The 22,861-nt window shown below is 55.7% G+C and overlaps 1 protein-coding gene across 4 annotated transcripts in view; it reads right to left on the minus strand.

Annotated features, from left to right (window-relative positions):
* Positions 1–1,313: 1,313 nt before the first annotated feature.
* The window catches only part of AKNA (AT-hook transcription factor), a 55,615-nt gene continuing 34,067 nt past the window's right edge, over positions 1,314–22,861 (minus strand). For all 4 annotated transcript variants that reach the window (XM_053908222.1, XM_053908224.1, XM_019454057.2 and 1 more), the window contains exons 9-22: positions 22,534–22,741; positions 20,587–20,741; positions 20,299–20,493; positions 19,223–19,472; positions 18,112–18,218; positions 17,223–17,434; positions 15,083–15,239; positions 11,657–11,833; positions 10,980–11,095; positions 10,191–10,337; positions 8,869–8,964; positions 7,422–7,538; positions 6,947–7,145; positions 1,314–2,432 (exon numbers count right to left, since the gene is read on the minus strand). In XM_053908222.1, coding sequence (XP_053764197.1) covers positions 2,168–2,432; positions 6,947–7,145; positions 7,422–7,538; positions 8,869–8,964; positions 10,191–10,337; positions 10,980–11,095; positions 11,657–11,833; positions 15,083–15,239; positions 17,223–17,434; positions 18,112–18,218; positions 19,223–19,472; positions 20,299–20,493; positions 20,587–20,741; positions 22,534–22,741 — 2,401 coding nt within the window. In that variant the 3' untranslated portion in view covers positions 1,314–2,167. The remainder of the gene's footprint in view (positions 2,433–6,946; positions 7,146–7,421; positions 7,539–8,868; positions 8,965–10,190; positions 10,338–10,979; positions 11,096–11,656; positions 11,834–15,082; positions 15,240–17,222; positions 17,435–18,111; positions 18,219–19,222; positions 19,473–20,298; positions 20,494–20,586; positions 20,742–22,533; positions 22,742–22,861) is intronic.

A 22,861-nucleotide genomic window follows, 5' to 3' on the forward strand; every position in this document is an offset into this window, starting at 1 on the left:
AAAGACTCTGGCAGAGGCCGCTGTGAGCATCCTGGCAAGAGGAGGGTACCTGGGCAGGGGACAGGACGGGGAGACGCAGAGGCCTTGGGGCCTAGGCCAGAGCAGCTGTCTCCACGAAGTGCCCTCACAGTGCCCACCTGACGCCCACAGGATAAAACAAGGGGGGAGGTTGGCCCCTGGAAAGCAGTCAACTTGCAAACAAGTTTGCAGCCCTCGAGATGGGGCCACATCCGAGGCAGGCCCTCTCCATGGCACAGAAATACTGGGCACCTAAAGCGAGGAGTCCAGCAAGGAAGGCCAGCTCCTTCCAGACCTGATGGCTTGTGATTTATGGTCACGCGAGGGAAGCAGCACCACTTGGTGGCAGAAGACTTGGGGCCACATCGTTCAGAGCAATTCCAGGAGCGAGTGGCTAAAGCCATCCAGAGCAACAGAGTCATAGCCCCGGCACCTGACGCCCTGCCCTGTGGCACCTGTGACACCACCCTCCCAAGAGCCACGCTGCACCCCGGGCACTGAGGCTGGGGACACCGCCCTGCGCCCCCACCTGTGCCCTTGGCTCCCCGTTCCCGTCCTCGTATCCCGGAGCAGCCTCTTGGCATCCAGGACAGGGTAGGCTCAGAGGCTCAGAACCTACAGGAAATCTTCCCTTCTCGGCTAACTGCCATTTTCAAGTGCACTGAGAAGGGTCAGCTGAAAAATGAAGTAGAAACAGGGCCTGGTGGGCAGGGAGGAGTGTGTGGAAAGTGAGGGGGGCTGACGAGAAAGCCATGGGAAGACATAGCAGGCGTTGGGGAGAAAATCTTATGGTTGTTAGGAAGAAAAGAACAGTAAAGAAAACGGATTTTAGAGTCAGACATTGCGAGGCCAGGCAGATAGCCCGCCGGGACCTCAGTCTCTCATCAACGGAGGAGGCACATAGTGGGGGTGGTGTGTGAACCGTGAGTGCCCCGTGCTGAATATTTAGCTCAAGCATCGGTATCTTGGGGCACCTGGGCGGCTCAATCGGTCAAGCTTCTGGCTTCGGCTCAGGTCGTGATCTCATGGTTCGTGGGTTCAAGCCCCACGTCAGGCTCTGTGCTGACAGCTCAGAGCCTGGAGCCTGCTTCAGATTCTGTGTCTCCCTCTCTCTCTGACCCTCCCCCATTCATGCTCTGTCTCTCTCTGTCTCAAAAATAAATAAACGTTAAAAAAAAAATTAAAAAAGAAACCACAAGTTGACGACACACACCACAGATGTGGGCAGCTTCGGGAATGTTTTTTTTTCCTTTCTTTTTTTTTTTTTTTCAAAGATCAATATTCATTCTTCTTCATTTGCCCTCATAACGAAAATAGATTTTTAAATGCCTCAAATATACAAATATCACTGATGCATACACATTCCAGAAAAGCTGAGGTACGCACTCTGCTACAAGGTAGGGAGCCAGAGACGGGCTGGCCTCCCGGCCGCAGACCAGGGTCTGGCAGGCAGCTTGGCCACTAGCCCAGTTCCACAGGGATCCCAGGGACAGAGCTGGGGCTCAGGGGATGAGGTACAGAGAGGGACCAAGATGGACAGCTTCCTGGGCCCTCCCTGGGGGTGTCCCCTTCCCAGCAGGCCCACGGGAAAGTCCTCTCCGGAGAAGCTGGGCGCATGTTATCCTGGGGGCCTGCCGTCTTGACGTTTCAATGGTGTCAAAGTGCCCTTCTGATCCCCAGTCACCAGGAGGAAAGTGCACGGCTGTGTCCTTCCCAGAAACGCCTACGCTGGAGGGGCTGGTCACCGGTGAGGAGACAGGTTTGCAACAGAGACTCTGGCCCTATCCCTTCTCATCTGGCCTGGTAGGTTGGATCTAAGACCAGGAAAACACAGTAAAAAAAAAAAAAAAAAAATTGTCCATCTGTATATAAAATACATATTAGCCAGAGGCGGGCAGTGCAGGACCAGGAGACTCCCCGAGGCTGCCCCTGGGCAGAAGGTGGCCTCGGTCTCAGCACTTCCTTCAGGGGCCGGTCCCCCCGGAGTTCCTTCTCTTCATACCCAGGCCAACACCCCAGGGCCAGGAGGCCCCTGGGGAGGGGTCGCCGGGGCCCTCGGGAGTGGCTCCAGCCGACTCCCGCCCTGGGGGACAGCAGCAGGCCGCCGGCCCACCTGCCCCCCATCTGTGTCTGAGTCTCCAGGGTGAAGTCAGAAGAGGCAGGAGCCCCTGAGGCTGCGGGCCTGGCGCAGGTCGGCTGACAGGGAGCGGCTCATGTGCTTGGTGGTGCAGCGGATGCTCTCTGCAGCCTGGACGGCTCGATTCAGGGCCTTGTTGAGCTCCTCCAGGTCCTCCAGGTCCAGCTGGATGGAGTGGCGGTGCCCCCGCGCCGGCCGGGAGGAGGCAGTGGGGGACCACTCGGCGGCGGCTGGCTGGGGCGAGGAAGCTGAGGTAGGTCCCGGAGGCGCATAGTACCTGAGGAGAGAGGGCCCGGCGTTCGTTAACCACAGACAGGGCCGGGCAGAGCACCGGGTTCGGAGTCAACCCCGTGCCAGGCCCCCCAGCTGGGCCCACGGCCCCTGCTCTCTGGGTCTCAGTCTTCACCTCTCAAATGGGAATAATAAACACCTACTTTGAGGGATGAAGGATGATAAACGGGAGTGCCCTACCCGGAACAGCGTCTCGAAAATGGTTGGTTCAGGGGGCGCCTGGGTGGCTCAGCCGGTTAAGCGTCCCGACTTCGGCTCAAGTCATGACCTCACGGTTTGTGAGTTCGAGCCACGCGTCGGGCTCGCTGCTGTCAGCACAGAGCTCGCTTCGGATCCTGTCTCCCTCTCTCTCTGTCCCTCCCCCAATCTCTCTCTCTCTCTCTCTCTCAGAAAGAAATGAATACTTAAAAAAAATGGTGCAGGGGTGCCTGGGTGGCTCAGTCAGTTAAGCAACCAACCGACTCTCGATCTCAGCTCAGGTCTCGATCTCCCGGTCGTGGGATGGAGCCCGACATCGGGCTCTGTGCTGACAGCGTGGAGCCTGCTTGGGATTCTCTCTCCCTCTCTCTCTACCCCTCCCCCACTCACACTCGCTCTCTCTCTTGCTCTCTCGCAAAATAAACTTAAAAAAAAAATGGTTAGTTCGATCTACCTATTCACTTCGTGTTTATTGATCTTACAGTATGTGCCAGCCCTGGGGTTACACTGGTGAATGAGTAACATGGACCCCACTGCCTTCTTGGGGCTTCTCATCTCAGAGCCAGATCCCAGGGAGACTAGGATCACCCCCAGGCTCTGTAGCAAACCCCCTTCATCAGAGAGGTAACGTGTGGTCCCATTTGCCAAGCGTGGAGCAGCAGAGACACGTGATAATAATTAGGGTTCTGTAGGAGGCGGAGGGTCTTGTTCCACTCATCCAGGGAGCAGGTGGAAACGTGTCCTTCCCAGCCTGGCCCTGCAGGAACGTGGGGCGTCGTGTAAAGTGCTGGGAGCCATGTGACAGAGCACAGATTTCTCCAGGTAGTGAGCGCAGCACGCAGCCAGGCTCCCCAGTCCGGCGACGGGCGGGAAGAGGGGGTGGCCCCTGTGTTGTGGAATCAAGCGTGTGGAGGAGACAGGGAGACAGAGAAAGGTTTTGCCCAAATGCAGCAGGGACAAGTAGAGGAGGAGTTGGCCAGAGTCTGTCACTGGCGTCTTGCTTGACACACTGTAAACTCTGGCCCCCTTCCTGACCTTCCACTTCTTTGGACCCACGTTATCGTACAGCGTGCAGGAGAAAAGGGCTCTGCTAGGACCAGAACACATATCTCTCCGAAGAAGACACACAGACGCATAAGCACACGAAAAGATGCTCAGCGTCATTAGCCACCAGGGAAACGCAAATAAAAACCATGTGAGATGCCACGTCAGGTGCTTGGCCACCACCGGATGACTCAAGTCAAAAGGACAGATGCTGGCCAGGAGGCGGAGAAATCAGAAGCCTCATAAGCTGCTGGTGGGGACATAAAATGGCACCACCACTTTGGAAAACCGTCTGGTGGCACCTAGCCCCGAGCTGGCATTGCATGCTGGGTACCGTGTGCCGGGCTCGGAGATACACGTTTTCTTGACCAGCACATATCTTACTTGTTCGGTGGGTACCGCTATGCTTATGTGACGGACGAGCAAAGAGAAGTTCAGAGAAGCCAGGTGAGGCAGGAAGCCTGCCCCCAAATCCCAGCCATTCTGTGCGGATTCCCCTTCCAGGGGCTCTGTTCCCCCACCTAAAAGAGCCACCTTTAGCTACCTCCCGGGAGAGATCTGATAGGAAAATTCAGGTCGAAAGCTCTGGACGCTGCCTGGCCACTCTAAGTGCTTGTGTACCTGTCAGCTCAGAGTCAGAGCGCTGGAAGGGGCAGTGCTGGACTCACACCCGGAGCTAATTAGCACCCAGGAGATGCCAGTACATATCATCTGAACCGAACCAATAGGCTTCTTGAATCCAATTCCTTCCCCCGGGGACTATCAGGTGTAATTACTGGGTTTACACACACCCCTACCGTTTAATAATTTGATGACCAGCTAGCTTGGCCCGAAAGTCACATCCCAAACACCCTCTAAGGCAGAAGCTGCAACTGTCCCCCACCTTTGTTTTGGCCCCCCAAAAAAACCAAAAAACCTTCCTGGCTAGAAAGCCTTTGGCGCAGGGCTATAAGGCACTTGGCCAGCAGGTGGCAGCACAGCCCCATAAACTTTCTAAAGGGCACCCTGTCATTGAGCATGCTCAGTCCTGCTGATGGCAGATGGAGAAACTTGAGGGCATCATCAGCCCAAACTCTAGCAGCATTTGAAATGCTATTCTTCCTGGCCAACTTCTATGTATTGCGGGCTTTCCGTGTATTAGTTCATGTAATCCTTACCACAACCCGTTTCACAGAGGAAAGCACTGAGGCACAGAGGAGCAAAGTGACCCAGCTAAGGTTGTAGGCTACCGCCGGCCAGGTCTGTCGGGCACTACAGCTCAGGGCTTTTCTCCTTCCCTATGACCTGTCCAGGCCTGGACACAGCCACCTGGTTAGGTCTGCCCACAGGTCTGAGTCTGGAAGGATATGGGACAGCCTCCGAAGCGGAGAGGCACCCAGAGTTTCATCCTGGGCCAGCCGATTCCAGGAGAAACCTCTCCTGCCCAGGGAGTCGGGGCATAGGCAGGCATCTCCTGCTGCAGGCCTGAGCATCCTCGCATAGCCAACAGAGCAGAATACTCCTGGAGTCGGCTGTGGGCGGCAAGAAAGCATCGCGTAGGCCAGAGTCCTTATGGGGGCGGGGGCTGGGCGGCACCCTACACCTCTGCTCCCGCCGAGCGCCAGCCCCCACAGCACCCTGGCCTCTTGCTGCGCACGACACAGGATGCTGATGCCGTGCCACTGAAGGAGGCTCCCGCCCGACTCGTTTTATACCGAGGGACCCTGAGGCACGGAACTAGCCAGTGACAGTCAGGACAAGAAGACAAGTCTCCTAATTTCAGGGTCCAGGGTTTTCCTCCTCCTGCACAATCCTGTCCTGTGGAAGCCACCTTTATGCATCTTTCTTCTTTGCCAACGACCGTGCTGTGCAGTGGCACTCCCCACGGTGACGGCAACGCTGCCCTCCACGACAAATTCCACAAACGTCTCACGTGCGTCTGGCCACGTGCCTCACTTCACCCTCACACAGCTAACTGTACGTGGTCGAGACTATTACCCCATTTAACAGATGGGAAAATGGAGGCTCAGAGAGGAAGTAGCTTTACCAAGGCCACGGCGCCAGTAGGTGGCAGACGGAGATCTAGCAGAGCTTGGACTCTAAACGCGGAACCACTTCTGCCTCAACTGCCGCGTATTTTCTCTCTTGGCAGAGGCCATATCCGAATAGAAACAAGGCAAGTCTGAGAAATGAGCACAGCCAAGAGCCAAGAGGGGCCTAAGGACGCATGACGACTGAGTGTACGTGGCATTCTGGACGGGATCCCAGACCAGAAAAAGACCTTCAGGTAAACACTGAAGAAACCCATGGGGCACTTGGGTGGCTCAGTCAACTGAGTGACCGACTTTGGCCCAGGTCATGATCTCATGGTTCATGAGTTTGAGCCTCACATCGGGCTTGTTGCTGTCAGCATGGAATCTGCTTTAGATCCTCTGTCCCCCTCTGCCCCTTCCCCACCTGCGCTCCCTCTCAAACATAAAAATAAACCTATAAAAAAACTGAAGACACCCAAATAATCTATGGGCTTCAGTTAATAATAATGTATTAATATTGGTTCACTAACTGTGCAAAAGTATCACGTTCAAGTAAGATGTTAGTGACGGGGGAAACTGTGTGTGTGTGTGTGTGTGTGTGTGTGTGCGTGCGTGTGCATGTGTGGGTGGGGTTATATGAGAACTCTCTTTACTGTCTGCTCCATTCCTCTCTGCATCTAAAACTGTTCTGAAAAGTAAAGCATGGGGCACCTGGGTGGCTCAGGCGGTTGAACATCCAACTCTGAATTTTGGCTCGGGTCCTGATCTCCCAATTTGCGAGTTTGAGCCCTGCAGTTCTCTCTCTCTCCTTCTCTCTCTGCTCCTCCCTGTAGCCCCCTCAAAATGAGTAAATAAACCTAAAAAAAAAATAAAGGCTATTGACAAGCAGTGGGTGTGCATTACTTACTTGCTGGAAAGACCCACAGGAAATGGGGAAGGGTTAGGGTTCTAGAGCTAGACTCCCATGAGCTTTCCCTGTGAGCTCCTAGGGGGCAGGGCCCTCTGTCAGGCTCTACTGCTGGGCACCCCGTCCCCGCCCAGGCCAAGCACTCTCCCTGGTGTGCAGGGAGCATTCAGGGTTTGTTGAGTGGCTGCACGAGTGTTCTGCTTGTTCTGCACGTTATACACTGGGGTGAAACACAGGAGTGAGCGATGCCCGGGTTCTCAGCAGCCGGACACAGATGTGAACGCGAATTGGGAAGCCAGTTAAACAGAGGCTGGGAAGGTGGGAAAGGGAGGTTCTTACACAGCGGCCGACGGGTAAGGCACGATGGGCACCGAGGAGACGTAGGCAAAGGCGGGAGGGGCCGGTGCTGGGGGCATGGCAGGCAGATACCACAGTCCGGGGGTCGGCCGGGCCGGCGACCCTGCCTGCTTGCTCCGTCGTGGGGGGCTGGAGGCTGAGCGTGAGTGTGCATTCCTCCTTGGGGCGGCGCTTTCTGTCCCTGCAAGGGGGGGGCGCCAGAGATGTCAGTCTGATTGCCTGGAAAGCTCTAGAACAGGCAGAACAGGGGGCCACCCACCTCTGCCCTGTTAGAGCTGGACACTGGGCTGGCCATGCTGGCAGTGCCTCGCTTCGGGAAACAAATCCTCTGCCTGGTTTGCTCTGCCCCAGACTGGGAGAGCAGCCGCCCGACCTAAACACCCCCTGGGGCCCCCGAACTCCCAAAAAGGAGAGCTGGGTGTCTGGCTGGGAGAAGAGAGTGAGCATCTGTCCCTACCAGAGGTGGCTGAGTCTGGGCCATCCGTCTTTGGGGGGGTCCCGACTTGACCACACAGGGGACATCGCAGGGTATCAGTGAGAACCGGTCCCAGTGGGTCCCTGGTGACAGTACCACCTACAAGAGGAGGAAGAGGGGTCAGGAGAGGATTACGTCTGGATCAACGGGCCTGGAGCCCCCAAGCAGACTTCTGCCAACAAGCCATCACTCCCCCATTTTACAGACTGGAAAACTGAGGCTCCAAAAGGTTGAATGATATGCCAAAGTGTCAGAGTAGGAAATCGGCGGTGCTCTGTCTGAGCCCAAGCCCGCGCTCTCCCGAATGCAGCCCCTGAGCCTATATTCATTCCTCCACACTGAGGCCCATTCTCCATGTGAGAGTGGCCCACGATGGCCCCTCAGGCACCAGGGGGTCAGTAGAGGCCTAAGGGAGCAGGAGAGGAGTGGACAACCTTGTCCTCTTCCCACGCACATCCTCAACACCTCACCTGGAAGTCCTCTCACCCCCCTGGCTGAGTTATAGGCTCCCCAGCCCCACCCTGTGCTCAGATCACTGTTTCGTCATTGCTTAGCTGCGAGCTCCTTGGGGACAGGGCCCAGGGCCCAGTATGGGCAGGTGCTGAATGAATGAATGAATGAATGAACAAATAGAGATGGCTGTTGAGACTTGAGCAAAGGCAAAGAAACATAATGGTGAAGAGCCAGGGTTCTGGAGCCACAAAGTCCTGGGTTCAAATCCTGGCTCTACCACTAGTGAGCTGTGTGCTCTTGGGCAAGTTATTTAACCTCTCTGAGCCTCAGTTTCCTCACCTGTAAATAATAATAAAATGGCAAAACCCATTTCATAGGGTTGTGAAGATTAATGTTTGTAAAACCCTTAGCATGATGCGCTGTTTATAGTGGGGGTTTAATCAATGACAGCCCCATTGTTATCATCATCATTGCTTGAAAGGGCTTTAGGGACCATCTCCAATCCTTTCATTACAGTTGTGAAGTCTGAGGCTCAGAGAAGTTAAGGAACTTGCCTAAGATCACACAGCAAGTCAGTAGCAAAACTGGGACTAGAACCCAGTATCCATATTCTCTGGCCACTGCTGTCCCCACGACTCTTCCCTGTCGGGTGCGGTGGAAGGAGGCAGAGGGGAAGGCAGATGGAGGGGAGATGGGACATAATCATCACCACCTGGCCCCACCCCTCTTATCAGGAACTTAAGCCATGCCCAGTGTTAACCCATGTCATAGTCAAGGATGGCTTCAGGCAGCAGTACCTGGCGCAACAGGTGTGAAAGCAGGACCCCCTGGGAGGGCTGAGAAATCCCCCCAAACCCTCCCTTGTCGTACCTTGACCCGCCACCGAGCTCGGGCAGGCCCACGTCCTGCACCCTCTCCTACAGGTACAAGCCGCAGCCTCTGTGCACTGAGCACCTCTCCAGGTACCACCCCTCACCTGAGTCCTGGGTCCTAGCAGGTCGGCAGTGGGGACAGGAGATTGTGCCACCGCCTCTTGGGACAGTCTTGGGGGTGGGAACGTGGTACTCCTGGCCTAGGGAAGAAACCAGACAGTCAGCTCTTTGCATGTTTGGAGAACTGGGGAGGATTGGGGACTACCTGTCTCCTCCTGCTGACATCCAGAAGCAATCAACAAACCCAAGCTCATTTAGACCGGCAGGCAGGCCGCCAGGAAGCATGATGAGCAGTGACAAAGACACTACTCCCCCAGATCCCCGTTTGCTGGGTGGGACTGGAATGGCCTGGGCATAGGGTCGGCTGTGTTCTCCCCGTGCTCCGAGAGGCTGTGAGATGGGGACAGTCACACACGGACTTCATAGGCTTATTGGAAGGACTGAGTGGGGCCGTGTCCATGAGGTGCCCTGCGGGCACCTGGCAGGTGTAACGTGTTCAAGGTTATCAGAAAGGTGGACAGATGCTCGGGTCTTCACCTAGACCTGTCCTCTCCCGCTTTGTCCTTCCCGGAGTCTCAAATGGGAAGTTCAGAATGTTGCCTGACTGCTTATCTTTTTTCTCCCCTGTGCCGCGCAGGGGTTCCACTTCCTATTCTGTGTGTGTTGCCTTGGGCCGCGCCCCCACCCCTCCACGGACCGGCGGCCGCTCCCACGTCTAACTGCTCGGCTCTGTCTGCTCCATCGGGGTAGGCACGTTATCTCTCATTTCCCGCCTTGTCTCCTGCACTCAGCCATAGGGATCCGAGGTTAACTGCCCTCCCTCCCAGGGTGGTAGGGATGAGAGCCACGTCTATAATTTACTTAGTATAATTTACATGCTTACTATAACTCCTTGTTACTGTCTGCTATGCGGTCAGATTCATGAAAGTTGGAGCCATATCCGCATCTGTTTTAATGCGAAGCACCCTGAAATCCTACTATGTGCCATCTGAAGGCCTACTGTGTGCTGGGCGCCTAGTTCATGGGACCTTGCGGCACCCTGGAGGATCAGAGCTGAGGGTAGGCCAAGGGTAACGGATTTGGCACCCACTCTGCAAACAGCGGGTGTTTCATAAACCTCTTTATGACTGACCGGCTAACGGGCCTTCCCCAGAAGCAAGCGTGGGCTCTCACGCAGGGGAGGCATCAGAAACTGCTGGATGAACGAACGAACAAACGAACACGCCAAGGTTCAGAGAGGCGGTACGCCCTGGTGCCTCCCGTATCACGGAATTGGCCGAAAATGACGTCAACAGCCCATGGTGAAATGGGGAAGGCATCATGACAGAGGAGTCCTCCCTGGGGGCTGGGCCACCCCCCGGCCCACCTGTGTACTGGCCCCGGAAGGTGACCCTGTCTGGCCTCTTGGTGCCGCCCGCTCTTTTCATTCCATCCCGAGCTGCCTGCGCACTGTCCTCAGAGGTCCGGCTCTTCTCAGAGAACAGCTGGGGGGAGGTGGGCTCGGATCCGGAACCTGAGGTGGAAAAAGAGGAGCGTCAAAGGGGGTGGGGGGCCCACACGGCTCAGGGAGTGGGTGGATGAGAAGTTCAGGCTCTGGGGCGGAGTGTGGGTTTTAATCCTTGGTAATATCAGCCGACACACGTGGAAACCTGACCTCGTGCTAAGCGCTGGTCTAGACCGGCCGCGTCCGCGGTACGCGCACCCTCGCGGCCATCCCAGGAGGCCGGTCCTATTACTGCTGCACAATTAGCTGTCCCTCTAACCACACAGAGCAGGTAAACAACCTGACCAAGGTCACCTGGCTGGGAAGGGGTGAGGTGGGCTGAGCCCTTCTCCTCCTCCTCCAGGCGATTCTCCTTGCACTTTCGGGCTTTGGTGTCTATACCTGCAGAGTGCGGGTAATGTGACCCACCTTGCTGTGAAGACTGACGTCAGATACACACGACGCCCTGACAGAAACCCTGGCACGTCGTAGGCGCGTGACATACAGTGGCCGACACTGGAAGCGGTCTTCAGGGCCCTGCCGCGCCAAAACGGACGCACAAAACCTCCTCCAAGTTTCTTCCCAGGCTGTGGCGCTGGTCCCTGGCCACTGAGCTAACCCGCCCAGAAATCTGCAGGCTCCAGCAGTCAGGGCGGGCAGGTGGTCACTTACTCAGGGACAGCTGGGGCACCTCCCGAGGCACCGAGGAAGACCTGGCTCGCCGCCTTCCTGCGGGGTCAGCTTGCTCTGCACCTGCAGGCTCACCAGACAGTCTCTCTGTGGATTTGCTAGCAAAGAGGAGACACAGATGATGTCGCTGGAGGAGGTTTGATGCGGCCCTTAAAGATGGTCGGCAAGAAAGCCAACCCAGGGAAAGGCTTATAGCAGAGGAGGAAAGCAGGAAAGTCAAAACCAAAGACTCTGGGAGTCAGACCCCCAGAAAGCGGCTCTGAGCCTCCCTGACCCTCAGTTTCCCCATCTGTCAAGTGGGGATAATGACAGCAATTACCTCAGAGGGTTATGGGAAGGATTAGTGAGACGATGTCCGTAAAAACCTGAACCGCGGTGCCCTCCCATAGAAACACTTGGAAACACCCAGCTGATTTTAGAAGTCATCCTAAGTGAATCGCTAAGGGGTGAGCGGGCGGACATCCTGGAAATATTTAGCTCTTCACTTGGGTGATGAGTTCAGGTTACGCAGTAGCTATTATTTTATGCATCAAATGTTACATAGGAAAAAGGTGTAAGAGTCGGAGAGGGGTGTGAGTTCACACGTCTGGAGAGACCCAGGGGCAGCCAAGTCTGCCACGCCACTGGGGCACAAGGGCAGGCGTTCTGGGGTCACCCACCTGCCATAGTGGGAGCCCCAGGCGGCTGAGGAATCCGTTGGCCGGGCCCGGGCCCGGGCGGGGCGGTTGAAGGTGGAGGCCGGGCACACCAGGCTGCCCTGGGGTGGCTGATGCAGGCTGTCCTCCAGCCTCAGGCGGAGCAGAGACACCTCCTCTTGTAGCTCTCGGATGGCCTGGCTGGGGTGGGGGGAGGGGACAGAAACAAAGAGCAGATGTGCAAGGTGCGGGGCCCCAGCCACCCGCACGCACAGCGCCGCCTGGATGCCCAGGTCTCGTCCCTTTGCGCCAGGCACGGACCCAACTCTGCTGCCCGCGGATTCTGGAACTTCCTTGTGTGTCCACTTTTCTTGCTGCCCATCTCGACACCTCTGAGTTCGTAGCCCTGCACGTTGGGTGCACAGAGCAGAACTTTGAGGGTTATCTCGCCTAACAGGCAGGGTCTCTGAGTAGCTGTTCTGAACACCGGACACTCACTGTGGGGTGGAAGACTCAGAATAAAAAGGGCACGAGCTGAAGGTCCACTTTAAAATCTGAATTCTGACCCCCTTGGGCTGCGCCCCCTTCTTCTACCTCTGTCTCTAGAAATGGTAAACTGACAGTCCAGGTCTGGTTTCTTCCCCTCCCTTATTATTCAGCCCATCCTTCCTGGCTCCCCCTAAACATTTTCTACGTGGTCCAAGCCCTGTCCTTCTGCAGTAGCAGAGGATGCTTGTCTGTCTGTCTCCCCAACCAGACAGTGGGCAGGCCTCCCCCCCTCACAATCCCTGAGAACCTCACACCTCACAGATGCTCGCGGAATGTTCCTGAACTGGACTCAAGGCCCCAAGAGGGGGCAGAGTGAAGGTGTGTGCAAGCAGAGAGGACAAGGGGACATCACGGTGCTTCCTATCACCGCCTATGAGCAGGCTCCAAGGGCAGGGCCCTACCTGCAAGGCTGCTTGTCATCCCTGGGGAGCCCCCAAATACAGCCCAGCCTCTTACAGGCGAGGTATCTCAATGAGCCCCCAGCTTCTATGGAGTAAGTCCTGTCTGCATTGCTCTCCATCCAGCCCCTGAATGTCCAGAGTCTCATTCTGAAGCATCACGGCATCGTGTCGCTGGCATTACAGCAACGATCCTCCCCCACAACCCCGACAACCCCATACACGAACCCCCTACACACGGGGCGTCAGAGTCTGGGCTCGGCATGGCCCAGGCTGGTGCAGGCTCTTCATCTACTCCTGGGCGGGGCTCCCCTCAGGGTGACTTCTCGCTTGGTGGCCCGGACTTGTGGGTGAATGTCTCTGGATGCCACATCCAGCTCTCGGAGTGTGCCAGAGGGAGCGGAGACCTCTCTGGTTACGCCCCGGCACCGTGTGCGTCCAGGGCAGCCGGGTCTCCTGGCAACCCCCCCGGGAGACGTTTGTTAGGGTCTCCAAGGCAAAGCGTGAGCATGCTGTCGGCAGGACGGCGGGAGCTCGCGTCACCAGTTAACCCCCGCGTGCACAACTGGGAGGCAACACCGCCTCCGTGTCCCAGGCCGAAGGCGGCCGAGTGAGGGCCTGAGACTTGGAAAACCCACTTGGGTGTCTCTTGTCCTCTCTGCTTCCATCACGATCTCAGTCTTCCTGACTTAAGTTTTTAGTGGCTGAGGGCCAGCTGGAACTCAAAAAGCCCATCTTTTCCCGCAAACGTTTCCCCTCCCAAGTTCCCCATCTCTGTATCAGCATCCAACTGGCTGGCCGGCCAGAAGTCTGAGTCATTCGAGACCCTTCTCCCTCCCTGAACACCCCCCAAAAGTTAACCAGCTCCCGGGTCCTGTGGGCCCAATGCCCAGACCCAGGTCCTGTGAGTCTCTTCTCCAATGTACCCCCCTTCCCTCCGACTGGCCCCATCCTGTCTGTCCTGGGTGAGGCAGCCCTCCTGGCAGTCTTCCTGCCTCGCCTTGTTCTCACCCTGCTAGTGGCCAGAGAGCTCTTTCTAAAATGTGAACCCGACCTCAGTACTCCCCTGTTTAAAATTTTTTTTTTTCAACGTTTTTTATTTATTTTGGGGGCAGAGAGAGACAGAGCATGAACGGGGGAGGGGCAGAGAGAGAGGGAGACACAGAATCGGAAACAGGCTCCAGGCTCCGAGTCATCAGCCCAGAGCCTGACGCGGGGCTCGAACTCACGGACCGCGAGATCGTGACCTGGCTGAAGTCGGACGCTTAACCGACTGCGCCACCCAGGCGCCCCAGTACTCCCCTGTTTAAACTCCCCTTCATCCGCCCTCAGCTGTGTCTGTATGCATTCACGAATCTTCAGTGAATCATTTCTCTGAGCAGAGCCAGCATCCAGATGTCTAACTATGGTGTTCGAGGCCCTCCAAGACCTCGAACCCTGTGTCTCCTGGTCTACCTCTCCACTGCTCAACCCCCACCGCCACATTCACACCTCGGGATCCAGCTGAAATGAACCTTTGGCTCTGCAAAGGTGACGGGAGCTCTCTCACCTCCAGGCCTTTGCACCTGCTGTTTTCCCTGGTGGGAACACTGTTCCGTCTCTCTTCCTTCAAGTCTCAGCTGAGATACCACTTCCTCCCAGAAGCCCTCCCTGAAGCTTCTCACTGGGCCAGATGTCCCTTCTCTGTGTTCCCACAGTCCTTGGAGCCTCTGCCACCACTGTACTCCTACTGGGGAGTGTGACCATCGGCTTCTTCATTCATCCTACAAGACGGTGAGCCTTACCAGGCCAAGGATGGTCTTGTCCACTATTGTGTTACCAGGACCTAGCATATCATTGACAAGTAAGCCTGGAATTCCTATGCTGGTGTCACCGGAGACAGCAGGAGTACACACACTAAGTCAGGCCTGGAAGCTGAGTACCAGCCCCGGACCCGCCTTTGCACATAGCGACAGTCCCGTGATGGCACAGGCCAGGAGGCCCCTGATGCATTCCTGCAAAGCAGCCTTTCCTGTGCACGTGGGGACAGATACCCCAACCCGACAAAGGCATGTGATTGATTACTGGCCAAAAGCAACTCAAAGGAGAGGGAAGAGGGCTCACGGGCTACTTTCCCATTTCTGTTCAACCAAGCAAGGAACAACTTTCTTAGCAGAGCAACTGTTCATTGAACAATTGTATGAACAGAGCAACTGTTCATACAATGAAAGCGTCCACTGCTGAAAATACATCCCTGGGAAGCGCAGACCTGTCTTGGGAGAGAAATGCTGGGGGGTGGGGAGTGAGGTCTCAGCACCAAAAAGGTGAGCCTCCCGGTCGTTCCCCACTGGCTGGACAAGTGTCCTCAAAGTTCACATCCGTGAGGCCCCACGGAGTGGCCCTGAGCCCAGAAACAGGCCACCGGGGTCCATCGGGCCCCAGCACAGCCACTGGATGCGATGGCTGAGCTAGCCCCCGCCTCCCTCGAGCATCGCTCTCCCGTCTCTGTGATGGCCCGACTTACTCTCGCCCTGTCCTGGTGAGGAGGAGGGTGTGGGTGCTCTCCGCCGGTCCACGGGGCAGAGTGGCAGAAGCCGAGGTCGGGGGTGGGCGGATTGTCGTGCTGCGGGTGAGCTGCTCAGAAATCAGCTGTCGCCCCTCCGACTCTGAGCCAGGCACCGCTAAGGAGGCAGAGAGAGACCAAGGTGAGTTCGCCTGGAGAGGATCCCTGAAGTGTGCATGTCCAGGAGCAGAAGGATACGGGCAGAGAGGCAGTGCCGGCTGAGGTCATAATTGAAGTTCTCAAAGAGGTCACTGGCCCACTGACCTCAGAGCCAGAAGATGTGGTTCTTGCTGGGAGCTTGGCCGTGCAAAGCTGGGCCTGCAGAGTTGTTCCTACCTAGATTCCCCCCCCACCGCCCCCCATCCACCATTTCAGCACCGCGTCGGAGTCTGCAGGCACCTCCCCCGTGAAGAGCTCATTGCTCCTTCACATGGACACCACCCCCCCCACCCCGCCCAGCCTCGGCCGCGCATCACCACGTTCTGGGACTGGCTCCAGAGCCCCCCACCTCCCGCTAAGATTATCGTCACGGCTTTGCCTCTGTGCATTTTTCTGGGGAGAGTGTTCAAAACTTTAGCCTTTCAAAGGGATGGGTGGCCACGGGTTAAAAACCACTGACCTGGCCCACACGTTAAAAACAAGGTGCCCCCGAGGGGCGCCTGGGTGGCTCAGTCGGTTAAGCGTCCGACTTCGGCCCAGGTCATGATCTCACAGTCCGTGAGTTCGAGCCCCGCGTCGGGCTCTGTGCTGACAGCTCAGAGCAGCCTGGAACCCGTTTCAGATTCTGTGTCTCCCTCTTTCTCTGCCCCTCCCCTGTTCATGCTCTGTCTCTCTCTGTCTCAAAAATAAATAAACGTTAAAAAAAAAATTAAAAAAAAAAAAAAACCAAGGTGCCCTCGGAACCCTACTCAATAATACAGAAAGGAACAGACTGTCAATATAGGGAACAACCCAGATGAATTGCCAGAGATATAGGGAGTGAAGAAGCCAATTCCAAGTGCATACATATGATCCCATTTATAGAATGTTCTTGGAATGACAAAATCAGGGCGACGGCGGCCACCTGAGAGACCATCAGGAGTTCAGAAGGCAGCGGACGTGAGGTGTCCATTAAGGGGCAACATGCCATTAATCTGCACCATGGCTTTGCAGGATGTTCTCATTGGGGGAAACTGGCTGAAGGGTACATAGGATCTCCCTGGATTATATATCACTACAACATGTGAATCCATAACTAACTGAACTTTTAATTAAGGTTTAACTTTCCAAGTTTTAAATGATAAGCCTTGGAAAGAGGCAAAGCCAGTCTGAGGTGTAGAAGCCAGTGCAGGGGTCACTTTGAGAGGGTGGGAATGACTGGAAGGAGCTTAGGAGAGCGTCTGAGGTCCTGATCGTGCTGAGTTTCTTGGTCTGTGTTCATTTTGTGGGAAATCCATCAATTTACGTTCTTTCCTGTATGTTTATTTCACTAAAAAGTTCACATGCATTTTTTAAAGGTAAAAAAGTGAAATCACAGAATGCATAGACGTGGGAAGTGTTCATGACAGCGCTTGGGGGGGAAAAAGAGTTATGAAGCGCTCACATATAATATGATCCCATGTTTGCTTTAAGTGCATCTGAATAAACATGTACACATTGGTATAGAAAACAATTCACAGGTTTGACGCCAAAATGTAGCAGTGATGGTTCGGGGCATATTTTTTTCTCTCTTCCCTTCTGTCTACCCTATCTGTAGTTGCAAATTTTCCCACAGTGAACCCGCATGATATTTTGTATCCTAAAACGTAATGTAGGGGCGCCTGGGTGGCTCAGGCGGTTAAGCGTCCGACTTCAGCTCAGGTCATGACCTCACGGTCCGTGAGTTCGAGCCCCACGTTGGGCTCTGTGCTGACAGCTCAGAGCCTGGAGCCTGTTTCGGATTCTGTGTCTCCCTCTCTCTCTGACCCTCCCCTATTCATGCTCTGTCTCTCTCTGTCTCAAAAATAAATAAACGAAAAACAAAAAAAAGGTAATGTAACACAAGGTTTTCGTTGCTTTGATTTTTCAATAGGTGCCATCCGGCTACTCCCAGGTTCTGGCCAACAGAGATACACCCACTCACCCATCTCGGCCACCAGTGCCCGCTCTCGGCGGAAACTGGGTGCCCTCTGCCGCAGAGGACTGTCCCGGCCGGAGGGTCGCCTCTGGGCTCGGCTCCTGGGTGTGCTGGGCTCCACGGATCTTCTGGGGACTGGAGGACCCCTGGTCTGGGGATGGGAAACTGCGTCCCGGGGCTCAGATGCAGTGAAGGGCTGGGCCAATGTTCCTGCAGTGCTGAGGGACCGTGGCGGGAGAGACATGTTGAGATCGCCCTGGCCTCCGAGCCCCTCCACGTTCTAAGCCAATGAGCTCCTGACCTCTGGGACTTGGCACCCGGGGCAGTACGGTGTTTCTGAGCATGTGCCCCCGTTACACGTGCATTTGTGTATCGAGCCGTCCACCTGCCTACCCGCAGGGGCGAAATTATAAAGCTCAATTTAATTTTTAGAAAATATACAGAGAAACGGAATTTCTAATCCTTTTTTCCCATGTAGCCACAGGGAGCAAGGCAGGCCTCCTGGAGGTGGCGGGGGCGGGGGGACTACCCCCAGCTTTGGAGGCTGTTGCTCTACATGGTGGCTCATCGCTCCACACCTCACCGAGTGCCCTCCTCCACCCCTGCTTTGGGGTTCTAGCCCAGTCTCTTCTCAGGGAGTCGCCCTGATTGCCCTTTACCCTTGTCTTCTGCTCCCCTCCCGCTACCCACTCCGTAGATCTTCATTTACCATTCAGTCATTCGTTTGCTTAACAGATACTTATTCCCCAGTCTGTCGCTGGTTGGTTGAGTGGGGGATGAGGTGAGGGCTCTGAGAATGCCCAGGTCATCAGCCCCTGTTCTAGGCTCACGGCACTTATTCCCAGGTTACCCCTCTGCACACAAAGCCGATGGGGAAGGCGGGGTCCCGGAGTACCTGATGTGGGAGAACCGGTGCTCTGGCGTTTGGGTGAGGGGCGACACTCTACTGGTTTCTGAGCCCACGAAACCACTGTCTGTCTCCGGGGATGCCATCCAGGACTCCTGAAAGAGGCAGTGTCCCTTTAAGTCTGAGGAGTGTGCCTAAGGCACACTGGGAAGGTCTTCCCGATCCTGGCCTGGACCTCACATTCCAGAAGCTCACAGGCCTGGAGGCTGGCCCAGCTCCTGGCGGCCAGGCCTGCGGTGTGAGAGTCCTCAGGCACTCGGGACCAGCACCAGGCCAACAGCAGGGACTCTCCATGTCCCGGGAGGACCCTGAACAAGTCCTGCTTCCCTGAGGAGTTGGGGAGGCCCTGGGGAGAGACACTGTAGCAGATTTCCAGAGCTGAGGAAGGAGGGGAGGAGAGGGAGAAAGCCGTCTCACTGTGGGGATGGGATTCACATTTTCTACATGTCTTCCAGCTTGGGCCTGGAATGCTATGGTCCTGTCTGACGGCAGAAAAGCCCGGGCCCAATGAATCGGGAAAATAAAATTCATCAAATGTGCACACCTCCTCAACACTGGGTCTAATGAAAGGTGCAAAGAACACAAACAGGCGACCCAGGTGCCTGCCCTCAATGAGTTCGTGGTCTAGTGCAGATTGCTTACTACAGGCTCATCAGGACTACAGGTGTGTGTGTGTGTGTGTGTGTGTGTGTGTGTGTGTGTGTGTGTCCACACGCATATATATGCATTATTCTAGGGGAGGCTCCATTGCATAAGTCACATTTCCATAGTGATCTGTGACTCCTGCAATAGTTTAAAAATTGCTACTCTAATGTCACAAACAGGCCATGGAATCAAGAACTATCCCCCCATCTGTGCTAAGCAGGCTCAAAGAAATACAGACAATGGGCCATAAGCTTTCAGAGGACAAGAGGTCCTGGCAGGGGGGCAGGGGTACGGGGAGCTACAGCAGAGAGGCAGCACCGGGCATAAGCCCTGAAAGTTGGGGCAGAATTGTGCCTGGGAGAGATTAGGAACAGCAGGCATTCTGGAAGGGTGTGAGCAAAGGCCCGGGGGCAGAAATCCCCAGGAGATCCACGCTCCATGCACAGATGCTTACCTCTAAGTGGGGCCCACCAGCTTGGCGCAGAGACTTCTGTGGAAGGTGCTCAGAGAGGCCGCTTCCCTCTAAGCTGGTCAGACTGCTCTGGTGGGATGCCAAAGGCTTGGTGCCCCGAGGGTGAGGTGGCCTGCTGGGGCCCGGAGGAGGAGCTGCCTCGACTTTGTCCAGGTCCTGGAGGTAGCCATCTCTGGCCACGGATGCATGGAAGCCTGCTGGCTTTACAGACACCATCTGCTCCACGGTCTCCCTGGCAGCGGGGAGGGGCAAAGCACGTCTGAGCCCTGGCATGGGCTGGGCAGCCCTGTCCTGGGAGCCAAGCAGTCTGGGCGCAAGCTCTGGGGTCAGACACCCCTGGCTGCCCACCCTGTGTTTTGTCACCGTTGAGCTGTGTGGCCTCGGGCAAGATTCCTCCCCTCTCTGAACTTCACTTTTCTCCTATATAAAATGGGGAGGGCCCACAAAACCTACCCAATGCACTACAGCAGAAATAGTGCGGAAACAAACGAGCTATCATTTCCCAGGCGTCAGGAATCTGCACACTATCTTCCCCATTTCAGCCATTTCATTAACTTCAATCTACTCAAAAGGCTCATGTCATCATTATAAATGGAAGAGCAGTCAGTATTCTGTGTTACAAATAGAAACTAACTTTGGAAATAGACACAAGACCCAAGAACACATTATTGTTACATTCTAGGCAGATCCTCTTGTCTGCTAAAGGCTCTGGGCCTGAGGTCTGCTCGCTTGTTCTTTTTAAAGGACAATCAGGAGAGGCAGTGAAGACATAATGGCACGGGAACTTTCTCCTGGAGGGACTTGGAAGGTCTGAGGCTGAAGAGGACAGTGACGTTATCTCACGCTGCATCTGGCCTGCCAAAAACCATGTCCCGCCCCACCCCAGATCCCTTCCGGTGCTATCCACAGTGTATAGTCCACACTGGGGAGAGACGTAGGTCACAGGCCAGGAAAGCCACTTCTAAGCTGTAACGAGCCGTCGAGCTCAGTAGGATAATCACCACCCCTGTGGTTTCAGAGCTTGTCTGGGGACAGGTAGGGGAGGCTCAGTGACATACTTGAGGGGGGTCCTGTGACTTCTTTCAGCCGGTGCTGGGAGCTGCCTTACGGGCATCCCGGTGGCCTCTGATTTTCTTGGAGGTGGAGCTGGTCCGTCAACTTCTACCGAATGCCCTTGCCCGTCCTTGTCCTCATCCTCGTCCTCGCCCTCCTCCGGCTTCATGGCTTCTGGGACGGTCTTCACGCTGAGGTACCTGAGGAACACAGAGGAGCATGACTCTGCCCGGCAGGGCCAGCCAAGATCCAGTCACTGGGCCGGACACCCCGGCCTCACCCCTGCTACTCACCGCTCCAGGAGGCCGTGGAAATCCTGTTCCACCGGCAGCTCCTTATGCCTGGGTGGGGCCGGGAGGCCCAGCGGCCCGTCCTCCGTCTCACTGCTGGCGGTGCTCAGCTCCACGTTCATATGCGATGGGCAGGGGCCGATGCTGGCGGCGTGAGGCTGGGCCAGAAAGGCGGAGGGGCAGAGATTCAGCAGGTAGCCAAACACCACTTCCTAGGGGCCTACCTTTCACCAGGCTCATGCGGGGCACTGAAGACTTAACAGGATAGACTCGCTGACTCTATCACCCTTTCCTGCGCGTGCAGAACGCAGGGACTGGATCGCGCGACCTTCGATACTGGCTGCCATGAACGGAACACCTGCCACATGCCAGACACTGACCAGGCACGACTGCACAATAGTCCCTCCAGTACCTACGGCTTTTACAACCCATTTTACAGACAGGAAACCGAGGCTCAGATGACTTGCCCAGACTTACAACAGAAGCGAGGGGCAGAGCAGAGACTTGAAGCCAGATTTCCTGCCAGAGGCACCTCTCCTGACCTGCTCCTGCTGAGTATGGACACCCAGCCCCCAAAACACCTTCATTGTGGGAGCACGGGAGCCCCTCATGATGACGCACTTGGGTTTGCACCCGTGAGCGCGTGAGGTAGCACCTGGGGGGGCTTTCCACAGTGTGAGAGTTTCCCCTACATCACTGGGCCACCAAGACCTCCGTCGTCATGGCTATCTTACCAGCGCCCAGCCCTCCATCGGCCCCCGCCTCACCTACCATGCTGGTCCTTTCTCCTGCTCCAGGCCCTAATAGACATGCCTTCGCAGCACAGGGAGCAAGGCACAGAAGACCCCACTACTGTCACCTGTGTGGCCGCTATGTGACCGCTATCCACTCACTCTGCTCAATTATGCAAAGCAAACCGTGATCGTCTCTCTTGGGGCTGTGATTTGGGCTAGAGAGACTTCTACAAAGTCCTTTCTGTGCAAGGCCCTTGTCTAGGGTCTCCTGACCTGTGCACAGTCCCCAACTCCATCTAGTGCTACAAGCAGGATGCTGGAGGCCACCCCCATTCCCCTTCCTCTCACCACCACTGCAAGGCCAGGCAAATGTGCCTTCTACACCTGTCTCAGGTCCACGCACATCTCTCTATCTGCCCTTCCCTTCTCCCACCTACCTGCCGATCCTCTTTTAATACCCCCTGCTGAAAACCCAGAAGAGTTTAAGGCCAAACCCTTGATGTGACCCACAAGCCCCTACATCATGGAGCCCCCGCCTTCCTCTCCAGCCACAGCTCTGACAATTGCCCCCTCACCTTCCATACTCTAACCACAGGGCCTTTGCACCGGCTGTTTCCCCTGGTGCATGGCTTCTGCTCTTCTGCGTGTAGTAATTCCCACTCATCCTCAGATCTCATTAAAACTTTTCTTACTCAAGCAAAGTTTCTCGGGGCCTCTAAACTCAGTCATGTTGCCCTGTTACTCTCCTAGAGCCCCGTAATTCTCCTTCAGACCCCTGAGCAAAATAGAATTAGTTCAACAAGACAAGCAACTCCATGAGTATTAAAACCACCTACTTTTTTTTAAGTTTATTTATTTATTTGGAGAGAGAGAGAGAGAGAGAGAGAGAGAGAGAGAGAGAGAGAGAGAATTCCAAGCAGGTTCCACACTGTCAGTGCAGAGCCCGACATAGAGCTTGATCTCATGAACCCAACATGGGGCCCGATTTCGCGAACCATGAGATCATGACCTGAGCCGAAATCCAGAGTCGGATGCTTAACCAGCTGAGCCACCCAGGCACCCCCCACCTATTTTTGTTGGTCGGTTTCCCACTGAATTCCCACCACGTGTCTCGGGTGCTGGCATATGGTGCCTACTTCACAAGTATGTAGTGAAGAAGTCGATTAATGAAGAAGAGAAGGAAGGAAAGGTCCGGTATGGCTGGGCAAAGAGGTACCTGAGGGCAGAGGGTCTGGGTGGCGGGTGTGGGGGCTTGTCCCGAAGGAGAAGGCAGGTGCACTGGCTGGCGTGGAGAAGGCGTGGCTGGGGGGCTGTCTGGAGTGGAGTCTGACCCGGCTCGCTCTGGCTCAGGCTGGGTGTGGTCCATGCGGTCCTTCAGCTCTTCCAGGCGGATACCCAGCTGGAATATCTCCTCCTCTAGCACTCTGGGGAGACATCAGCACCTGCACCTGTTACAGCAGCCACAGCAGGCAGGTCTGGGAGGCCGTGCTTCTGAGCGGAACTTCCAGAGAATGCCCATGGACGGTCCAGTTAATGTCCCGGTT

This window comes from Panthera pardus, unplaced genomic scaffold (genome assembly GCF_024362965.1).
Source record: "Panthera pardus isolate Hobbes unplaced genomic scaffold, ASM2436296v1 HiC_scaffold_20, whole genome shotgun sequence".
Classification (NCBI taxonomy): domain Eukaryota; kingdom Metazoa; phylum Chordata; class Mammalia; order Carnivora; family Felidae; genus Panthera; species Panthera pardus.